Raw genomic sequence first — 19,209 nt, 5'->3', positions numbered from 1 at the left:
CCTGTTATCTCTTTCTTTGTATACCAACAGTGCAGGCCCCAGCCTCCTGCATGCTCCTATGCATTTTTCATACTCCCTCCTAGCTCCCCTAGGATACTTGTCTCTCTGCAATACAGGTCTGTCTCATCTTACACTGGGGTTACGTTCCGCAGTCAGTGCGTAAAGCGAAAATCGCGTATAGTCAAAATTACATTGAGTGTAATGGTGGGCGGAATCGCCCGCACTACAGAAACAGTATTTAAATTGTTTTTCTCCTTTTTTTGTTTTTTTTTCTTGTTTCTGCTGATCGCGTAAAGCTGAAATCGCGCATGTTAAATGCGCCTAAGACGCAACAGACGTGTACTCCCAGTATCTCTGGTGATACAAACCAGAAAGCTATGTAGACGTGATCACTGTGGTGTCTGTAAACCCTAGCTCTCCTTTCAAATAAGTATTGAGATAGTAGATGACAACCATGGCTTGTAAGGGATTTGTTGGTACACACATGGAAGGTGAGCCTCATTACAAGCAGCATCTCTCTGTTCTTACTAGGCATGTACACGCATGGACATTGTTGGTTTCCTGTGGCACCCAAGGTTGTGAGATCAGACAGCTGAGCCAGTTGCCCAGTGGCAAAGCTACTGTATCCATGGCTATTTAAAGAAATTTTATTTGAAACCGGAACAGTTTTAGGAAGTAATTGATGATTCGCTGATTGAAAATGATATAATCTTGTGCTTTTTAAAAGATTCTGAATCAGAAAACCTTGTGCTGCCAACTAAGTGGTAATTCTGTGTGTTGCAAAGTGAGAGATCTGAGTCCAAAAGCCACCCTTGGCTGCTTGTTCTCCACGTAAGTAGGAGTTGACATAATTTCAGAGGCAGAACACTCTTTTGTGTATGACCAAGGCAGAGAGAGTGAGAGAGACACTTGTCAGTATCCCATATTAGTTAATATACTACCAAATGGAAAGCGTAGATAAATCTATCTAAATATTATAGTGCTAGAAAAGTTTGTTGTAGCATAAATTTACAAAGTGATAAGATCCATAGGAGAACCTCATCAGTGGCAGCTAAATTAATATATTAGAATACATCTAATGTTCATCCACACCGTAAGCCTGTCAGACCCCTTTGAAATAAGGAACTTTTGTCAACACTCATTGAGTGAGCCACGTTTCAACGTTCACGGTCACTCCATTACCAAATACAGATGGTCCCAATAGCTTCCATACTTTGCCTACTAAACCAGTGACAGTTTTTGTCTACAAGGTCCAGAGATCCATTAACCAATGACCTCTCAGCCTTTATGTGATTACGTAGCCAGCCACCAGTTTTTTGTTCTGCTCCATAGGTGTGGGAAGTTTTACCAGACTTCCGCTTCAGAACAAAAACATTATTAAAAAAAATTTGGACATACACTTGCCCCCAACTCAGGAGTACACGAGCCCAGCTGCAACACAGGCCAGGCAGCTAGAGAGGCTTCAAAGGGGGACTTGGGAGAAGTCATCAAGGGGCAGGCAGCACAGACTCTTCTTCCTCCCATGGGTTTCCCTAGCAGCCTGCTATCAGCTCATGCAGGCAGTGACCCAGTCAGTGTGTTTCCAGCTGCTCCATCACAGGGTTTTCCTACAGCTGTCAGTCCTAGGGTATTCCCTTCCACTAGAGCAAGGGCGGGCAAACTTTTTGGCCTGAGGGCCACATCGGGTTTTGGAAATTGTGTGGAGGGCCACTTAGAGGAGGCTGTGCCTCCCCAAACAGCCAGGTGTGGCCCGGCCCTGCCCCCTATCCGACCTACCCATGCTTCTCACCCCCTGACAGCCCCCCTCCCCGGGACCCCTGCCCCATCCAACCACCCCTGCTCCCTGTCCTCTGACAGCCCCCAGAACCCCTGCTCCTGATTGCCCCCTACCGCCCCATCCAACCCCTCCTCTCATTCCTGACAGCCCACCCCCTGGAACCCCCGCCCCATCCAACCACCCCTGCTCCCTGTCCTCTGACAGCCCCCAGAACCCCTGCCCCTGACTGCCCCGCATCCAACCCCCCTCCTTCCTGACTGCCCCTCCCCCCCAGGACCCCTGCCCCCATTCAACCCCTGTTCCCCACCCTCTGACCGCTCCAGCCCCTATCTACACCCCCACCCCTTAGCTACCACCCTGAACTCCCTGCCCTCTATCCAGCCCCCCCTGCTCCCTGCCCCCTTACCGTGCTGCCTGGAGCACCAGTGGCTGGTGGCGCTACAGCCACGCCACCCGGCTGGAGCTAGTCACAGCAGCGCGCAGCACAGAGCACCGGGTCAGGCCGGGCTCTGCAGCTGTGCTGCCCCAGGAGCTCACAGCCCCGCTGCCCAGAGCATTGCACTGGTGGCGCAGTGAGTGAGCTGACGCTGCGGGGGAGGGAGAATAGCAGGGGAGGGGCTGGGGGCGAGCCTCCCAGGCCAGGAGCTCAGGGGCTGGGCAGGAGGATTCCGCAGGCCGTAGTTTGCCCACCTGTGCATTAGAGCCTGATCCCTCCTGAACACTTTCTGTCACTACCAGCCTCGGTTAAAGGCAGGGGAGGAGTGTCAAATTTTGGCATTTACCATCATGGACTCAAATCTGGCATAGCAATTCTTCTCCAGGGGAGGCCCAATAGACCTACTGTGCTGATCCAATAGACCTACATGCAATACAGGTGAACTGCAAGGTCTCCTCTTTTTTCTCCCGAGAGAGATCCAAGGGCAATAGGCACAGATGCTGTCTCTTGGAGGTGGTCTCCTTTTTCCCTGCTAACCAGAACTATCCAGAAGGTCAGGAGGGAGAGGGCACGGGTACTATGGATGGCTCTGTACTGGCTGAGGGGCCAAGTTCTCTATCTCCTCAACATGGCTCACTACGACCCCATTGTCCTGCCCTCCCACCCGGCAATGGAGTACATGAGCCCAGCTGCCACACAGGCCAGGCAGCTCATCCCCCGTTCCCTTCCCTCTTCCCAGAAGAACCTGAGGCAGGAGAGGGCTAAAGAGACCTCAAAAAGGGGACTTGGGAGAAGTCATCAAGGGGCAGGATCTTTTCTCTCGGGGACCAATTTGTCAGCCAGAGCATCTAAAATAAACTGCCTGGTTTTGAGTGATAATATCACATGAGAGGAAGGATTCTCAGAAGGTGTAACCTCCACTTTGCGGACATCTAGAAAATCTTCCACAAATTCTTCCCATTCCAGAACTTGGTGGAAGTTCAAGCTGTGGTGCAGGAACCATAGCTTCTCTCCTTTGCCATCTTGGAATTCTTGGGTATAAAATTCTGCTCTGCAGTAGGAATTGATAGTTTACAGTAACAATGCTTAGAAACAGCGACTGACCAGTCTGGTTCTGCCGATGTAGCTGCATGCAGGCTGAGAGCTCAAGGGTTAACAAATCTGTCAGTCTTGTAACTTGCAGAGGGGAAATTTTTTGGTGAATAAAAATAAATAAATAAATAACATCCTTTTATTTTTTTGTTTGTTTGTTTGTATTTTAATAGTTTCTTAGCTTGTCATCTGGGTGCGTTTGTTTGACTGTGCCATGGTCTGACTCTGTCCTGCACCACTTGAAGATGCCTCCTGAAAAATGCTTGAATATCTTTCATTTAGCTTGCTCTCACATTCTTAGGATTAATCTTACTGTATATCTCTTCAGTTTAACTAAATATTATTAAATTGTACTGTTTTAACGCAAAATCTTTCCACTGTTTGGTTATCATTCAGACTCTCATTACATATTTTTGCAATATTCTGTGTCAGCGGTTCTCAAACATTTTAATGGGGTCGCCAGAGCTGGCGTTAGACTTGATGGGACCCGGGGCCGAAGCGGAAGCCCGAGCCCCGCCACCCAGGGCTGAAGCCTGAGCCTCAGCCCCGCCACCCAGGGCTGAAGCCTGAGCCTCAGCCCCGCCACCCAGGACCGAAGGCCGAACGCTGCAGCCTTGAGTGGCAGGGCTCAGGTTATAGGCGCCCAACCTGGGGCTGAAGCCCTGGGCCTTTGGCTTCCCCTCCCCCAAACCTGGGGCAGTGGGGCTGGGGCAGGCTCAGACTTTGGTCCCCCCTCCTGGGGTCGTGTAGTAATTTTTGTTGTCAGACGGGGGTTGCAGTGCAACGAAGTTTGAGAACTCCATGTCTATGTCAAATTGTCTTTTAATCTGTTTACCTTTTTATCTTAGTTTGCAGTGTTTATACTGTGAGAAAACCTTCAGAGACAAAAACACACTTAAAGATCACATGAGAAAAAAGCAGCATCGCAGAATCAATGCCAAAAATACAGAATATGACAGATTTTATATCATTAATTACTTGGTAAGAGGTTTTATATATAATTAGTAAATTGACTGTGGAGCTGCATAAAATATCTTGTTAAGACTGAATAATTCTGAACAAGCCATTAGCATAAAGGTCAAAATTCAAGTGAAGGACACTTAAGAAATATGCCTAATTATCAAATGATATTTTGGATAATTATTGAACTACAGAATAATAAATGTTTAAGAATTCTGAGACACTCAGGAATACTCGGTTTGAAGGCACTTTATGATTAAAGTAATTAGCATTCAATCTCATCTTTAATAAGCAGGAGGGAAAATTAAATACAGTAATGAAATAAAGGGAGAGCTAATTTGAGTGTTGTGGGATTGGAGTTTGTTTTCTAGTAAATTTAAGCTGAAAATATTCTTTAGACTACACAGTATATGCAAGGTAGCTAATCAGTGGCTTTCAAGTGGAATAGAAAATAAGGTTGAATTTTTTTCCCAACATGATATGTAGTCTGTGATAGGTATTAACAAATTCCACCTAGGTACTTACATTTGGTCTAAATCTCCTTCTGTGTATATACAGCAGTTTTTCACTCCATCCTTAATTTTGGTGTGGAGTAGCTGTTCCAAAATCTGCCACGTTCTGTCCCAGAAGTTGCTGCATTTCAGTTGTGGGTAAAGTGTTTTATATCTATATTACATTTGTGTTGATATCCATGTGCTAAACTATTTTTTTCATGTATCTTTTAGAATACCTCACCCACTCTCTGCTCCTTAATCCTCCTCCTTTCCCCCCTCTCTCCCCAGACTTTATGCTAGTAATCAGACAGCTGTCATTGTTTCTAATTCTCTGGCAAGTTTATTTCCTTCTCCTCCCCAGTGTGAAATTCATTCCCTTGTCCCCTTCCACTGCTAAAGACCACAGAGGCCTGAGGACTAGGACAGGAAAGATTCAGTCCAGGAGCAGCGATGCCTTTTCTAGATGCAAAAATGGCACTGCTCTAAAGCAGAGGTGGGGAACTTACAACCTGCAGGCCGGATTCAGCCCGCTGCTTCATTTAATCCAGCCCGCAGCAACTCACTGCGCTGCGAACTGGAAGCCCTAAGTCTCCCCCTGCCCGCTGGGGCTGGAGCTGCGAGTGCCAGCTTGCCCCACTGTGGGGGGAAGCTGGGGTTGTCAATCCCGGAAGCGACTGGCATGTCCCTGCAGCCCCTAGGAGCAGGGGCGATCAGGGAAGCTCTGTGCATTGCCCCCACTCTCCAGCGCTGGCTCCGCAGCTCCCATTGGCCAGGAACCGTGGCTTATGTGAGCTGCAGGTGTGGGCAGCGCACGCTGCGCAGAGCCCCCGGCCCCTCTGCCTAGAGGCCGGACATAGCGTACGCTTCTGGGAGCAGCACGGAGCCAGGGCAGGCAGGGAGCCTGCCTTAGTCCTGTGGGGCCTCCGATCAGGAGCCACCTGAGATAAGCACTGCCTGGCCGGAGCCCGCACCCCGAACTTGCTGCCCCATGTCGGAACCCCCCACACACACCCTAACCCCCCCACCCCAGCCCTGAGCCCCCTTCCGCATCCAAACTCCCTCCAGGAGCCTACACCTCGAATGTCCTCCCAAACCCCTGCCCCAGCCCTGAGCCTGCTCCCGCATCCAAACCCCTTGGCCCCATCCCAGAGCCTCCTCCTGCACCCCAAGCCCCTCACCCCCAGCCCCACCCCAGACCCCGCACCGCCAGCCAGAGCCCTCACCCCCTCCTGCACACCAACCCCCTGCCCCAGCCTGACGCCCCCTTCCAGACCCCAAACTCCTCATTTCTGGCCCCACCCCGGAGCCTAGGGGAAGCCTAGCACTCTAAAAATAGCTGTGTAGACAGTGCTTTGAAGTTGCAGCTCAGGCTGGACCTTGGACTTCGAAACCCACCCCCTTCTCTTGGCTTCAGAGCCTGAGTGCCAGCCCGAGCTGTAACTTCAAAGTGCTATCTATGCAGCTATTTTTAGAGTGCTAGTGCAAGCCCCAGTAGCATAAGTCTGTAGCTCAGGCTGGGAGGCTCACTGCTGTGGATTGTGTAGACACACCCCGTATCACCTGGCTTTCTCGGTGAAAGGATACAAAAAAGTACTTATGTTTAAAAAAAAAAATCTCTGAAACATGTGTAAATCAGTTTACTGTAAAATATGTAACAAATGACATACTAGTATAGGATGGTATAAAGGTTTCCTTTAGCATCAGTCTGAAGTGTTAGAACGTCTCCTATGCTGGGAAGGGTGCTTGCACTCTTAATATCCTCTGGTGCCTTTTTATTTGTTTTTACACAGAGGAGGCAATGAGATTAAAGAGAATGCAGACTGTAACACATTCAGTGGGGTTTCAGTGGATTACCCTGTACTCATGAAGACATTATGTTAGTTCATAGCATGCACATTTGGACCATGGTGATAATGTTAATGTGATGAAGCCGTTTTTTGAGTTGAATCCAGGTTCAGCACCAGAAGCTGAAGCTGCCCAGGGCCTGTTTTCCATAATGACATAACACACTGCTGTTCCTCAACTTTTTGCATTGTTTGTAGAGATGTTTAACTGTTTAAGACAAGCCATATTAAGCTTTTCTGGTTTCTCATCCCTTGTGAAAGCTCTTTCCCTTTGCTGTACTTGAAATGTCCAGGAGATTCACAGCTTTCAATAGCTAGCAGAATGTGGCTATTACATGTCTTTCATTCATTACAGAGCATTGCTTAATATAAAGATTTGTGGCTTCCGGTTAAATGTGACTTGGTTTTTGGGATGGGTTTTTTTGTTCTGTTTAATAGACAAACTAAAGAGTTTTCAGAATGAAATAGCAAATACCTTATCTTTCCAAATGTCAGTTCTGCGAAGCTTAGTTTTGTAAAAAGGGGTCTTTAGTAGTGAGCACCATTATAATCTCGTTTTAATCTACAGCCCTTTTTAAATACACACAATAAACCTCTTGAAATGGTAGCTGGATCTTAACCTATTTACACAGAAACCTATTTATATGTTGTTGTAATTAAAGGTATTTCTTTTTAAAGCAGACTTGTATCTGTGTCTCTGCTCTTATAATTTTGCTTTATATATAAACCCTCACAGAGCACTGTGTTAAATAGTCTTTATAGTTATAGTCAGGCCAGGGCTGGAGATTTTTTTTGGTTTTTTTGTGGGGTATTTTAAATAGTTCTTTTTGTTCACATGTATTGAGACCTTTTATTGAATTGCCTCACAAACTTCAGGCCCATTCCTGCTCCCATTGAAGTCAGTGGCAAAACTCCCATTGACTTCAGTTGGAGCAGGAACATATCCGTTGTTTTTCCGAATTATGCTTTTTGGCTTCACTAGCATTTATAGTGTAATTAATTGTAAAGGTCTCCTTTCTGAACTGAGACATTGCATTTTATGGCTTACTTCTTCTGTGTGTTCGTCCTTCCCTGCCTTAAGTAGCCTACTTGACATTGCTGGGAATTATGTAAATGTAGAGTCATGTGTCAATAAGTCATCTTCTGATTTACCAAGAATCCTTAGATGTCTGACATCACTTAAAAGTGGCTTTTGTTGTGCTGTCTCGATAATTAATCACATATTCTGTTAGGTTTTGCTTCGTAGGTTACTATACAGTAGTACACGTGATCCTTAGTTATGTAAGGATAGATGTTTTTCTTGAAACCTCATTATCTATATAATTTCAGCCCTAAGCAACAATCAAAAGATCATTTATGATGTATTTAATATTCCCGTTGCATTAGGGTGGGATTTTCAAAAGATAGGAGACTCAGGCTCACAAATCCCATGGAAAATCAAGGGCTTCTGAGTCATTTAGTTATGTTTCACAATCCCAGATGGCCCCTTTTAGGATCAGGGACTCTGTAGGCATTATATGAGCACGTTAGATAGGGCTCCTGCTCCAAAGAGCTTACAGTATAAGCAGACAAGACTAACAAGTGATCAGACAACCTGGAAACATCACATCGCAGTGTATAGTCTTTTTTTAAAAAGGATTTTCCCCAGAAGCTTTTCAACTCCAGTTCCCCTTGCTTCTGTCCCCATTGCTCACTCTGCCCTTTCCATAATAATGTTCGGGTCCAGTGGGGAGGGGGAAATACTGACAGTTGGATGGTGTCTGTTCTTACAGAGCCTGGCCCAAAACCCGTAATTCGGGACCACAGAATGGCAGTAGCCCGTCTTGCTGCTTCCTCCTCCGCCCTGAAGGGGGTTGAGGGCACTGTCTTTAGGGGCTGGGTCACAGCCAGTCTGGCAGATCCTCCCCCTTTGTGTATCCATTGGAGTGTGGCCAGGAGGACTTGAAATACTGGGCATGCACGTCCCTAATCAATTACACATTTCATTTTAAATTGGCAGATAATAGGCCATAAAGTAGATCCCTGCGTGGGACTATTTTTTAATACCACTCCCACCCACTCCCACTATTATGGCAGCTGGTCCTGTGGGACCCACGGGATCCCAGTCCTGCTGCAGGGCTTTACACTAGTCCCGTGCAGGGGCTCTATCATGAATGGGTTTATTTTCAAATTGTAAAAACTTGCTGAAATGTGTACTTGTTTCTCTCACAGGAATTTTATTTCTTGAAGTTATTTTTGATATATTTTTTAAAGAGTAAACCAAACTGCAAATAATAGTTACCCTGTATGTTTTGTTTTCTTGCTACTTGCTGGCTGAGCTTGGGAAGGTCTTGTGCTCAACTTGATGGCATTGCTCTGTCTGTAATGTGATAACTTTTGAACACCACATCCAGTCAATTCCAAAATTTCAGGGAATGTTCTAGGCATCAGTGGCCAGACCTGATTGATTTGAGGGGAAATCGGAAGACCAAAAGGGGGGAGATAGGATGAAACCTCTGCCAGCGGCAACTGGTTGATAGCATCCATTTATCCCTTCCTTCCTAACACTCCTCCTATCTCATCTCTTGTCTCTTCTCCCAGTATAATTTAACATGTTGACACGGTGAATGACTTATCTCCCAAATGGAGAGAAGAATTATGGTGGGTCTGAGGTTGGTATGTTCACGGGCGGCTCCAGGCCCCAGCACGCCAAGCGCGTGCTTGGGGCGGCATGCCACAGGGGGCGCTCTGCCGGTCGCCGGGAGGGCGGCAAGTGGCTCCGGTGGACCTCCCACAGGCGTGCCTACGGAGGGTCCATTGGTCCCACGGTTTCGGTGGAGCATCCGCAGGCGTGCCTGCGGGAGGTCCACCAGAGCCACGGGACCAGCGGACCCTCCGCAGGCACATCTGCAAGAGGTCCACCGGAGCCGCGGAACCGGCGACCGACAGAGCGCCCCCCGCGGCGTGCCACCGTGCTTGGGGCAGCGAAATTGCTAGAGCTGCCTCTGGGTATGTTGTATGCACACAGCCCATGGCATGGGGGAGGAAGTGGTGGGGACACACAAACCCTGGACAGGCAGGAGGTTGGAGGACCCTGATACAGGGAAAGGGAGAAAAGGGGGCACACAAGGCCTCTAACATGGGGAGTATGGGGGTCAGACAGCCCCTGTCATGGGAAAAAATGGGTAGAGAGAGGGTAATGAGGGCCCACACAGAGCCCCTGCCATGGGAGGAGAATGCAGAACCATGGAATGGATGAAGGAACGAACATGAGGGTATACAGAAGGCTAGGTGGGGAGAAGTTGGGGGACCCCAGTATGAGGGGTCAGGGGAATAGGAGTGCACATAGAATCCCTGCCATGAGGGGGATAGTAGGGGACCCTGGAATGGGGGAAGGGGACACACACAACCTCTGATGTGGGGAGAAGAATGGGGAAATCTGGTATGGGGAAGGGGGGGCACGCAGAGCTTAGCATGCAGATGAAGAAGGGACTAAACGGCTCCATTTCCATGTTTCTTAGGAGCTGCGCATCTAGGATAGGTGCCTGCCATGCAGAGTTCCACTAGTGTGGCTTCAGAAGCCCTGGATGCCAGGTGACAGCTTCTGTAAGCCCTCCAAGCCAGTGCTTCGGCCCCTTCTCCTCATGATGGTGCATGCTCCCTCAGCTAGGCACTCAGTCCTACATCTGTGGAAGTCTGAAAGTGAAAGGCAATGGCAGGAAAATCCATCTTTATGGATTCATGCTGTATCTTGGGGAGAGGGAATAGTAAAATATGCAGCCACTTTTGTCTCCGGAGCTCATTTTACACAAAGCCTTAAAGGTCACCTGTAAAGGAAGTTTCAAAAACTATTCTTGTGTTTTTGTTTTGTTTGGGTTTTTGTTTGTTTAGTTTTGGTTTTGGGGGCTGGGAAGGGTGGATCTTCTTTGTGGTATAATAAAAGGCCCGCTGTTCTAAAACATGCATTTTCTACTTTTTGAACTATTAATAATGTTAAGTCTAGTTTTTCCCCTGGCTTTGTGCAAAAAAAAAAAAAAAGCGTATAGAGGTCTCAGGAGATATTTATAGAATTCTCACATCTTAGATGAAGAGGCAGGGATGTAAAAAAAATTTTCAGACATCCTTTGTGCTAGATGCTCAGTAGACGCTAGAATTTAAATGGGCACACAAGCCAAAAAAAAAAAAAAAAGAATTTTTAACAATCTAGCTAAAAGTTCCTTCCCCACAGTCTCTTGGTTCTTATGATATTGTAGCTTCACTAGTTCACCACTCAACAGGGAAGATCAGACCTGATTTTTTTATGTAAAAAAGCTAGCCATCAACCAACCAACCAACCAAAAAAAAAAAAAAAAGCCCCTCTTATGTACTTTGCCTTCTATGTAAACATTGCAAAGAAACAAAAGCTCATGCCCAATTATTTTTCCGCTTCCCCTTTTTGCAGTTCATATTTAACCAAAAGGTAAAGCTTGATTTTCCCCCCCTCCTCCCCCGTTTCTTTTGAAGATGCTCTCTTGTGCCCATAGATTTCAAGGTAGCGGGGAAGAAAAATTGTGAAAACATCTGTTAATTTTGCAATCATGAGCTGCTATGCTATCATTACAGGCTGTGGTGTTGGCAGCCACAGTTTCCATAGGAAATGGTGGTGTGCAGCTGTGACAACGTGTGGGGAGAGGTGTTAATAGCTGCACATTATCTCAGAAGAATGGTGACATTAATGAGTCTCCACTGTAACTTGGAAAGTTTACACACTAGAGCAGAACATCTCTGAATTAATTACTGAATCTTCATTCTGTAAGTGGTAATGGCATCATGTTAAGGGCTATCAGAGATGTTTGTGTGTGCTCCATTTACCTGATAGATTGTAACAGCTTTGGAAATTCTCATTAAACTGTTAAATGATGGATATCTTTATTTATTTTTTTATTTTATAAATAAAACCACGATGATGATGATAGCATTTGTTACCAGGGTATACTTAATAATGAATATCTTTATTAGAGTGACTGAGTATTTTAATAGAGGGAACAGGACGTGTTCAAATATTTAGGCTCCCTGTTTAAAAGTTTCCCATATGTATCTGAGATGTGTCAAAAAGTTAGGGCCAATATAATTAAATATGATGTGTGTAAACCACAAGTGTAAAAAGTATGAGTACAAAAAAGCTTTGGTACTTAAGTTGTTGGTTCTGGTTTACTTTTGAAGGTGGCAAGACTCTTTCAGGGAAAGAAACACTAGAGAGAGAAAGTTAAAGGATGACTGTTGGGATATAGAACAGTGGTCTTCAGCCAAGGACTGGCTCTATAATTATTATTTATATTTCAGTTGCACCTAGTGGTCTCGATTGAAATTGGAGCCCCATTGTGCTAGGCACTGTGCAAAGGCACTGTGCCTAAGTGACAGGCAGTCTTTTTGCTGAAGAGTTTAAGATCCAAATAGACAACACAAAAGGGAGGAAGAGAATGGGGGTGAAGTGACTTGGTCAAGGTCACACATCTAGTTCAAGGCAGAGCTGAGAATAGAACCAAGGTCCCAGCCCCGTGCCCTAACCCTTGGATCCCACTGCCCCTCTCCAATACTCTACAGTCAGGTCTACATTACAACTGTGTGCTGGCATCCCTGTGTTAGTCAGGGATGTGAAGAGCTGTGATCCCTGACCGACACAGCTGTGTGAGCAGAAGTCCCTAGACTGAGTTACACCAGCAAAACTGTACTTTTGCTGGTATAGCTGCTTATTTCACTCAGGCCTGATCTACACTATCAGGGTAAGACGACCTAAGTTACGCTACTCCAGCCACATGAATAACGTAGCTGGAGGCGATGTCGCTTAGTTTGACTTACTGCAGTGTCTATGCTGCACTGGGTTGACGGGAGACACTCTCCTGTCGACTTACATTACTCTTCTCATTCCGGTGGAGTACCAGAGTCGACGGGAGAGCGATCTGCAGTTGATTTAGCAGGTCTTCACTAGACCCGCTAAATTGACCTCCGCTGCATTGGTTGCAGCAACGTCGATCCCTGTAGACATGGCCTCAGGAGTGGGGGGAATAAGCTATACCAGCACAGTTTTCTCAGTATAAGCTGCATCCGCACTAGGAGCATCTACACCTGCAAAGCGCTCCTAGCATAGTCGCTCTGGAGGGGACCATATGTCTGATCATGACACTGTTCCCTGTTCCTATTGCTAGGTCATATGAGTGCAGTACTGATTAAAGTCGTGGTCCTCAAGCTGCCAGATGTTCAATGCAAGTGTCAGGCAGTGTACTGAGCAAGTGGGCACATATATGTGGGAACTTCTCAACCACCTATAGCTAGTAGGTGGGAAGAGAGAATAGGGCCCCCACCCCTTTCTTTATGCAGGAAGAAACCAGAAGGGGTGACAATGTTGCATCTATACTTGATGTGTGGAGTCATGACTGTTTGCTAGAAGCTGGAAATGGGTGACAGGAGAGGGATCACTTGATGATTACCTGTTCTGTTCATTCCCTCTGGAGCACCTGGCATTGGCCACTGTTGGAAGACAGGATACTAGGCAAGATGGACCTTTGGTCTGACCCAGTATGGCCATTCTTATGTTCTTGTGACACTTTTGCCATGATTGCATTGTGACACCCATCAGATGATGAAGTGGTCCTCCAATGGTTAAAGATTGAGTACCATTGCGTTAATGCATTTTGCAGCACATCTCACTTACAGTCATGATGTTGATTTGTTCCTGTGTAAGCAATATATCAGAAAATAGAGTTCTTTTCATAATATTCACAGCATTGAGGAGGGGCAGGACTTGGTAAAAAATTAAAATCTTCAACCAGCTCTAATACTGGAAATTGTCTGTTGTGATGTACTCCTCTCTTCAGAGATCCAAAAGGGCTTCTAGTAAGTTGGTTGGAATTGGAAACCATGTGTATGCATGGAAGGTCAGCTTTGACCTATTGTGTGTAAATGTAAATCTCTAGGCAAACATGACTTTCCTTTAAATTGGGGACCTCTCACTCATGTTTTATTATGAATAAGGTGAATAAAGTTATATTTACAAGAATTACGCATATAACAACATTACTTTAATTTAAATCCACAAACATATAAGAGAAAATCCAAATTAAGATGTTGACTGTGACTTAAGAAGTTTTACATTTATTCAGTTGTTTCTTAACATGTGGCACCTGTGTGGAAGTTACTTTTCCTTTATCTTGCATTTCCAGGAATTTGGAAAGTCCTGGGAGGAAGTTCAATCAGAAGATGACCGAGAATTGCTAGATAACGTGGAAGAGTAAGAGTTATATAGCCATTTTATGCAAGTTAAGAGTTTAATGGGGAGTTTGTGCTCAGTATACAATTTGAAAAGACTCACAACATAGTCAAATCAAGCTCAGTTTTCATCAGAACATTTAATCAAAGGCACTTCCAAGCCACATTTAGTCTTTCAACCCCAAGCTGTTTTGACTGCAAAACTGTTCAAATGAGGGTCATCCCCCTCTTTTTCTTAATACTCAGAAATGGCTGAATTGCTTTTCATTTATTGGAGCTGGGCAAATGCTCAACCCTACTTAAGTGAATAAAGAAATCATTAATAGGTAGGAAGCATTTTATAGTGGTTAAAGCACAGGACTGGGCTTCAAGACTACTGATGGTTGTTCCTGGTTTTGCCTGTGATTTGAGCTTCAGTTTACCTACATGTAAAACATGGGTGGTATAATACTTTTCTACCCCACATAGGTGTTGTGAATCTTGATGAATCAGCATAGGTAAAGTACTCTGAAATCCTTAGGTGAAAGCTCTGTATAAGTGCTAAATATTATTATTTCAGAGTATCACTACAGGTCTGGATGTAACTTATTGCTTAAATAAAATGCGTGTGCACTTGCACTAAATGTAACAGAAACAAGAATCTGTTCTGTGGAGTAATAATGTTTGATAGGTACATAAAATTGAGAAGACTCCAGCTGCCTGTCATTTGTGTCTTTTGTTAGTATATGAAAAGATTAGCAAGGCACAGTAGGGTGTGAAAGACTTTATGAAAATATACAGTTAAAAAGCAATTTGCCGTGGCTTACCAGATTCGATTTACTAAAGCAGTACAGAATTTGCCTGCACTGCTATTCACTGCACTATCAGGGCCCTAACTGTAAATGGAGTTAATTGTACAGCAGTTCAGAGCCCCAGTAGCCTAAGAAGGAGCTCTAGTACTTCTCTTCAGGGAAGTTCACTAGAGTAGTGGCCCAAACAGGTTCTGAGAGACGAATTCCAGCAAGACTGTATATTCATTTTTGGCTATATTTTGCGCTCAGAGTAGCCATATTGAAGTCAGTAGAGTTACTCTGAATCTACAATACTGTAAATAAAAGCCAAATCTGACCTTTTGATAAACTTTACCTTTGTATTTTTCAGTCAAGGGGCTAAATTCTACCAATTTAGTAGCATATTGGCATGCTAGGGCTTCTAGGCGCTATAATAATAGAATTAATAATAAATCCAAACTATGGTAACTCAACTGAAGGAAAATGACTTACTCTGTACTTACATTAGTTCAGTGAGATGAAAATTTGGCTCACACTTTCACATCAGCTATCTTTCCAAAAAAGTCTCTTCAAGCCCTTTTCAATTAAACAAACACCTTGTCTCCTTCATCATAGAGGCTGGTCTGACTGGGAAGAGCATCCTGTCTGTGCAGTTTGCCTGTTTTGTGAAAAGCAAGCAGACACTACCGAAAAATTATGTCTCCACATGAAGGTAAGGCACAAATATGTTTAAATCACATTTGATTTATCAGTTTGAAGTGAACAGGAGGATTGTGCCAGTGCTGTTGAGATCAGGTCTTCTGTTGCACTACGAATACAACATGCATTCAGAATTATGCAAAATGTAATCGTAGAATGGCCTTTTTAGTGCAGAACACAGTCATTGCATCTCCAGTGTCTACTTTATGGAAAACTCATTGGAGCCAGGTTTTACAATGAGAATGTGAATCACCATCTCTGGCAAGTTTACATGGTAAGATGATAGAGGCAGCAATAAAATTTTGTTAACTACAATGATTTGCTGACTTGGCATTTATTACAGTTAAACATGCTACAAAATTGAAACTTAGATGTTAAACAGAGAATGGTAATTAAACTACCACATACAAAAATTTCTGGCAAACCCAAATCTCTCTATCTGTGTTAGCCTGACTATATAAAAATTGATCTGCTTTCAACCTGGAATACCAGAAGTAGTGGTAATAATAATAAGCTATGTTTTTTTTCCAGGAAGCACATGGATTTGACCTTCTTAAAATAAAGGCAGAGCACGGTGAGTAAGAGATGCTGTAATTGTCAGCATCTGTCATTAGTGTGGGGAAAACCACAGCATAAGAATACTGGAAAACAACTGCATCACTTTAATTTTTTCAGATTTTAACTTTTCCTTTATGGAAATGCTGCTTTGCCAGCTGACAAAGGACAGCCCAGTCTATTCTATTTTTTGGAACTCCTGCTAATACTTTCCATGAAATAGCTGTGCCAGGGTATTTGATATTTTCTCTTGAAATTTGGGGTTCTTTCATGGAATAACTTCTGCAGATCCCCAATCGAAGGGTCTAAGACTCTGCCACAAGACCCCTTCAATCATTATTTCAAAAATGCTGTTGTGGTTTCTTCCACTTTACGTAACAGGAAGCAGAGTGCACCCTGTGCCCAAAGCCATAGGGCTCTGTGCCATGCGGTGAAGAGAAACAAAGTGTCCTTAAATTTTAAGCTGTATTACTGACCAATTCTGCTTCAGCTACAAGAAAGCATACAGAGATAAACTTTTGCTGAGTTACAGGACTGTGCCTGTGTGTGCCTTCAGTAAAATTCCTTTGCAAGTGCTTCTTTGTATTTTGTATCTCTTAAGTTGTTGTTTTCTGCCATTTGCCAGGTTTGAAGTTTTATCAGCAAGTGAAGTTAGTGAACTTCATCAGAAGGGAAATCCACCAGTGTCGATGTTACAACTGCAAGGAGACGTTTCAGTCTAAGACTGAATTAATAAGTCACATGGAAATTACCAAACACATTACGTTCCTGCCAACCAGGTTTACGTGGGATCAACCACAGTACGTGCTAACTTGTGTTTTTCCTCCAGCATTTATGTTCCTATTTGATACTGCCCCATAGGAGTATGGTCTGAAAGCTCCATTCTGTGGCAATACTATGGTACCCAGAACTACCCAGCTCTTCGCAGGCCCAAGTGATGGTATGAGCACAATTGCAAGCTGTCTCAGGCCTATCCAAAATTGTAAGTCCCTACACTGTGTGAAACTAGAGGGGCTTTAGCACAGACTGCTGTCCCAGATGCCTCAATGCTGTGTTGCCATAGTCTGGGACAACATGCTACACAAGAAGAACGAACTGGCTAAACACTTACTTCCCCTAGTCTTTATGTGGCTCTTATAAGATACACTAGCAACCTGACTTTTCAAATACTCTGTTCCGCTTTATGCATTATAACGCCCATCTCAGAAAACCAGCAGATTCATGCCCCCTAGAAGTCTGCTTAAAAACAGCTTAATTGCCCAAAACATCTTCAGGGGCTCTACTGGGAACATAGAATTCCCAGTCCCATAGGGACTCTTACGTTAGAACTATCTGGCTGTATCTATACTTAAAATGCTGTAGTGCTTCAGTGCAGATATTCACTCCAGCAATGGGAGGGTTCTCCCTTCACTATAGTTAAGCTGGGTTGATGGAAGAATTCTTCTGTCAACTTAGCACCCTCTACACCAGGGGTTAGGTCAGCTTAACTATGTTACTCAGAGGTGTGGATTTTTCAAACCCTGGAGTGATGTAGCTGGGTCAACCTAACTTTTTAGTGTAGATGTAGCATTATAAAGGTAGTTCCCATCTCCTATGCTTCATCATACTGACTCTGGTTGTGAAGGGGTACAGTTGACACAACAGCTTAGCTTCCACTAGGATGCTGTTTTCTTATCTGCTTCCTTTCCTCTTGCTCAGACAGCTACAACAGTAACCCCAGCCTGTGCCTTCGACCAGGCAATGGAGTGCTGAGCAACAACAACAACAAAATGTATTGTGTTTTTTTTTTTTGGTTGGTTGGTTTTTTTCCAATAAAAAGTGTCAAGGGAAGAATAAAAATTGAGGTTTTACTCTCAAGAATCCAACTATGCTGTGATAAGGGTATAACCGCCCTTTAAAACCAGAGCACAAGAAAATACATAATGAAAAAAACTAAAAAGTAATCTTTCCCTGCAGAATCCTTTAGGTAGAGATAGGAAATCTGGCAGAAATCTCTATAATGAGGCACTGGCTTTGTCCCATGGGATCTGTAAAAAGCTTGCAGCAATTGTGAACAAGTGTCTAGCTGTTTGATATACACAGCATAATATGCTATGACTGACCATTTGTGGTCCAGTGAGTCAGACTTCTTGCCTGATTTAAATGTGACACTACACTATACTTGATGGCATTTCTCCATTTGTCTGTATGCAGCATGATAACTTTGGAATGCTGCATCTGATCAATTCCAAAACTTCAAGGGGTGCTCAGTGGGCAGAACCTTATTGACTGAAATCCAGAAAAGCCTGATTTCCATTAAAGTCAGGCTCACAGTTTTATCCATTTGGTGCTGTGGGCAGAGAAATCTCTCTGCAGCCCTCTGCTGCTGTCTACACATCACAGGCAGCAGCTTACTGAAGGGTTGCACACTTCATTGCTGTGCACCTAGCTACATCCCTCACTGCCCCACTCCAGGCTGACCCTTCCCACCCACACACCAGCCAGTCTTCCCTGGGCCCCCACTAAAGCCTTTTCCCCCCGGCCATTTCCTCTTCCACACCTCCCCCTCCACCGCCTGGATGGCCAGTCTTCTCCCAGTCAGGCTTCCATTTGCACTTAAGTTGGATAGATACAGTTAACTTCTAGCACTCAGCCTACATGCGCAATGCAATGTGTGACCCTCTATTCTTAAATTTTGTCGCTTTCAGGTATTATTTTCCTACCTATGAAAATGATACACTCCTATGTACACTGTCAGACAGTGAAGATGAACTGACTGCCAAGGATCAAAGTGAAGATGTCCCTGTCATTAGTGAAGATCTTTCCGACCTAGAGGCTCTGAGACAAAGCAGTGTTTTAAACCAACTTCTGCGTGAAGAGAACACTGACTAATGGAAGCCTAAACATTGAGAGAGAGGTTTACTAATCTTCAGGCATTCTACCTGCAAGACTAAAAGGAAAAATCTGATCTCACCTACATGCGAGTGTGATTTAGCCCATGATTGCTATAAACACACTGATTGTAAATGAATGGGAATACCAAATAAAGAAAATAGGCAATAAAAAAACATATGTAAACTTGTATTTTTTCTTGATTGTTGCTGCTTTGTTTTTAAACTTATGCTGTGTTTTTTCTCTGTTTAATTCTCAGTAGCATATTGTTTATTTGCACAGTTTTATTTTATCTGAACATATACAATGTAGCAATACTTGGTGGCTGGCATTTGATGAGCATCTGGTGCTAGAGATGAGAGAACCCAGACCACCATACGAAGAATGAATGAAGCTTTGCTATGTTATATATTTTGCGAGAAGTCATATGGGGGAAAAAAAAACTGACTTCAATTTGAATCCTAATCACAAAACTATTCTTTAAAAC

At 44.4% G+C, this 19,209-nt stretch overlaps 1 protein-coding gene across 4 annotated transcripts in view; it reads left to right on the top strand.

Annotated features, from left to right (window-relative positions):
- The window catches only part of ZNF277 (zinc finger protein 277), an 81,297-nt gene extending 62,400 nt beyond the window's left edge, over positions 1–18,897 (top strand). For all 4 annotated transcript variants that reach the window (XM_044997187.1, XM_044997204.1, XM_044997177.1 and 1 more), the window contains 6 exons: positions 4,154–4,286; positions 13,782–13,849; positions 15,213–15,309; positions 15,828–15,870; positions 16,477–16,651; positions 18,539–18,897. In XM_044997187.1, coding sequence (XP_044853122.1) covers positions 4,154–4,286; positions 13,782–13,849; positions 15,213–15,309; positions 15,828–15,870; positions 16,477–16,651; positions 18,539–18,722 — 700 coding nt within the window. In that variant the 3' untranslated portion in view covers positions 18,723–18,897. The remainder of the gene's footprint in view (positions 1–4,153; positions 4,287–13,781; positions 13,850–15,212; positions 15,310–15,827; positions 15,871–16,476; positions 16,652–18,538) is intronic.
- Positions 18,898–19,209: the final 312 nt, after the last annotated feature.

The sequence above is a fragment of the Mauremys mutica genome, chromosome 1, assembly GCF_020497125.1.
Source record: "Mauremys mutica isolate MM-2020 ecotype Southern chromosome 1, ASM2049712v1, whole genome shotgun sequence".
NCBI lineage: Eukaryota > Metazoa > Chordata > Testudines > Geoemydidae > Mauremys > Mauremys mutica.
Note: the sequence above shows the minus strand (reverse complement) of the source record. Positions and strands in the feature narration are given on the sequence as shown.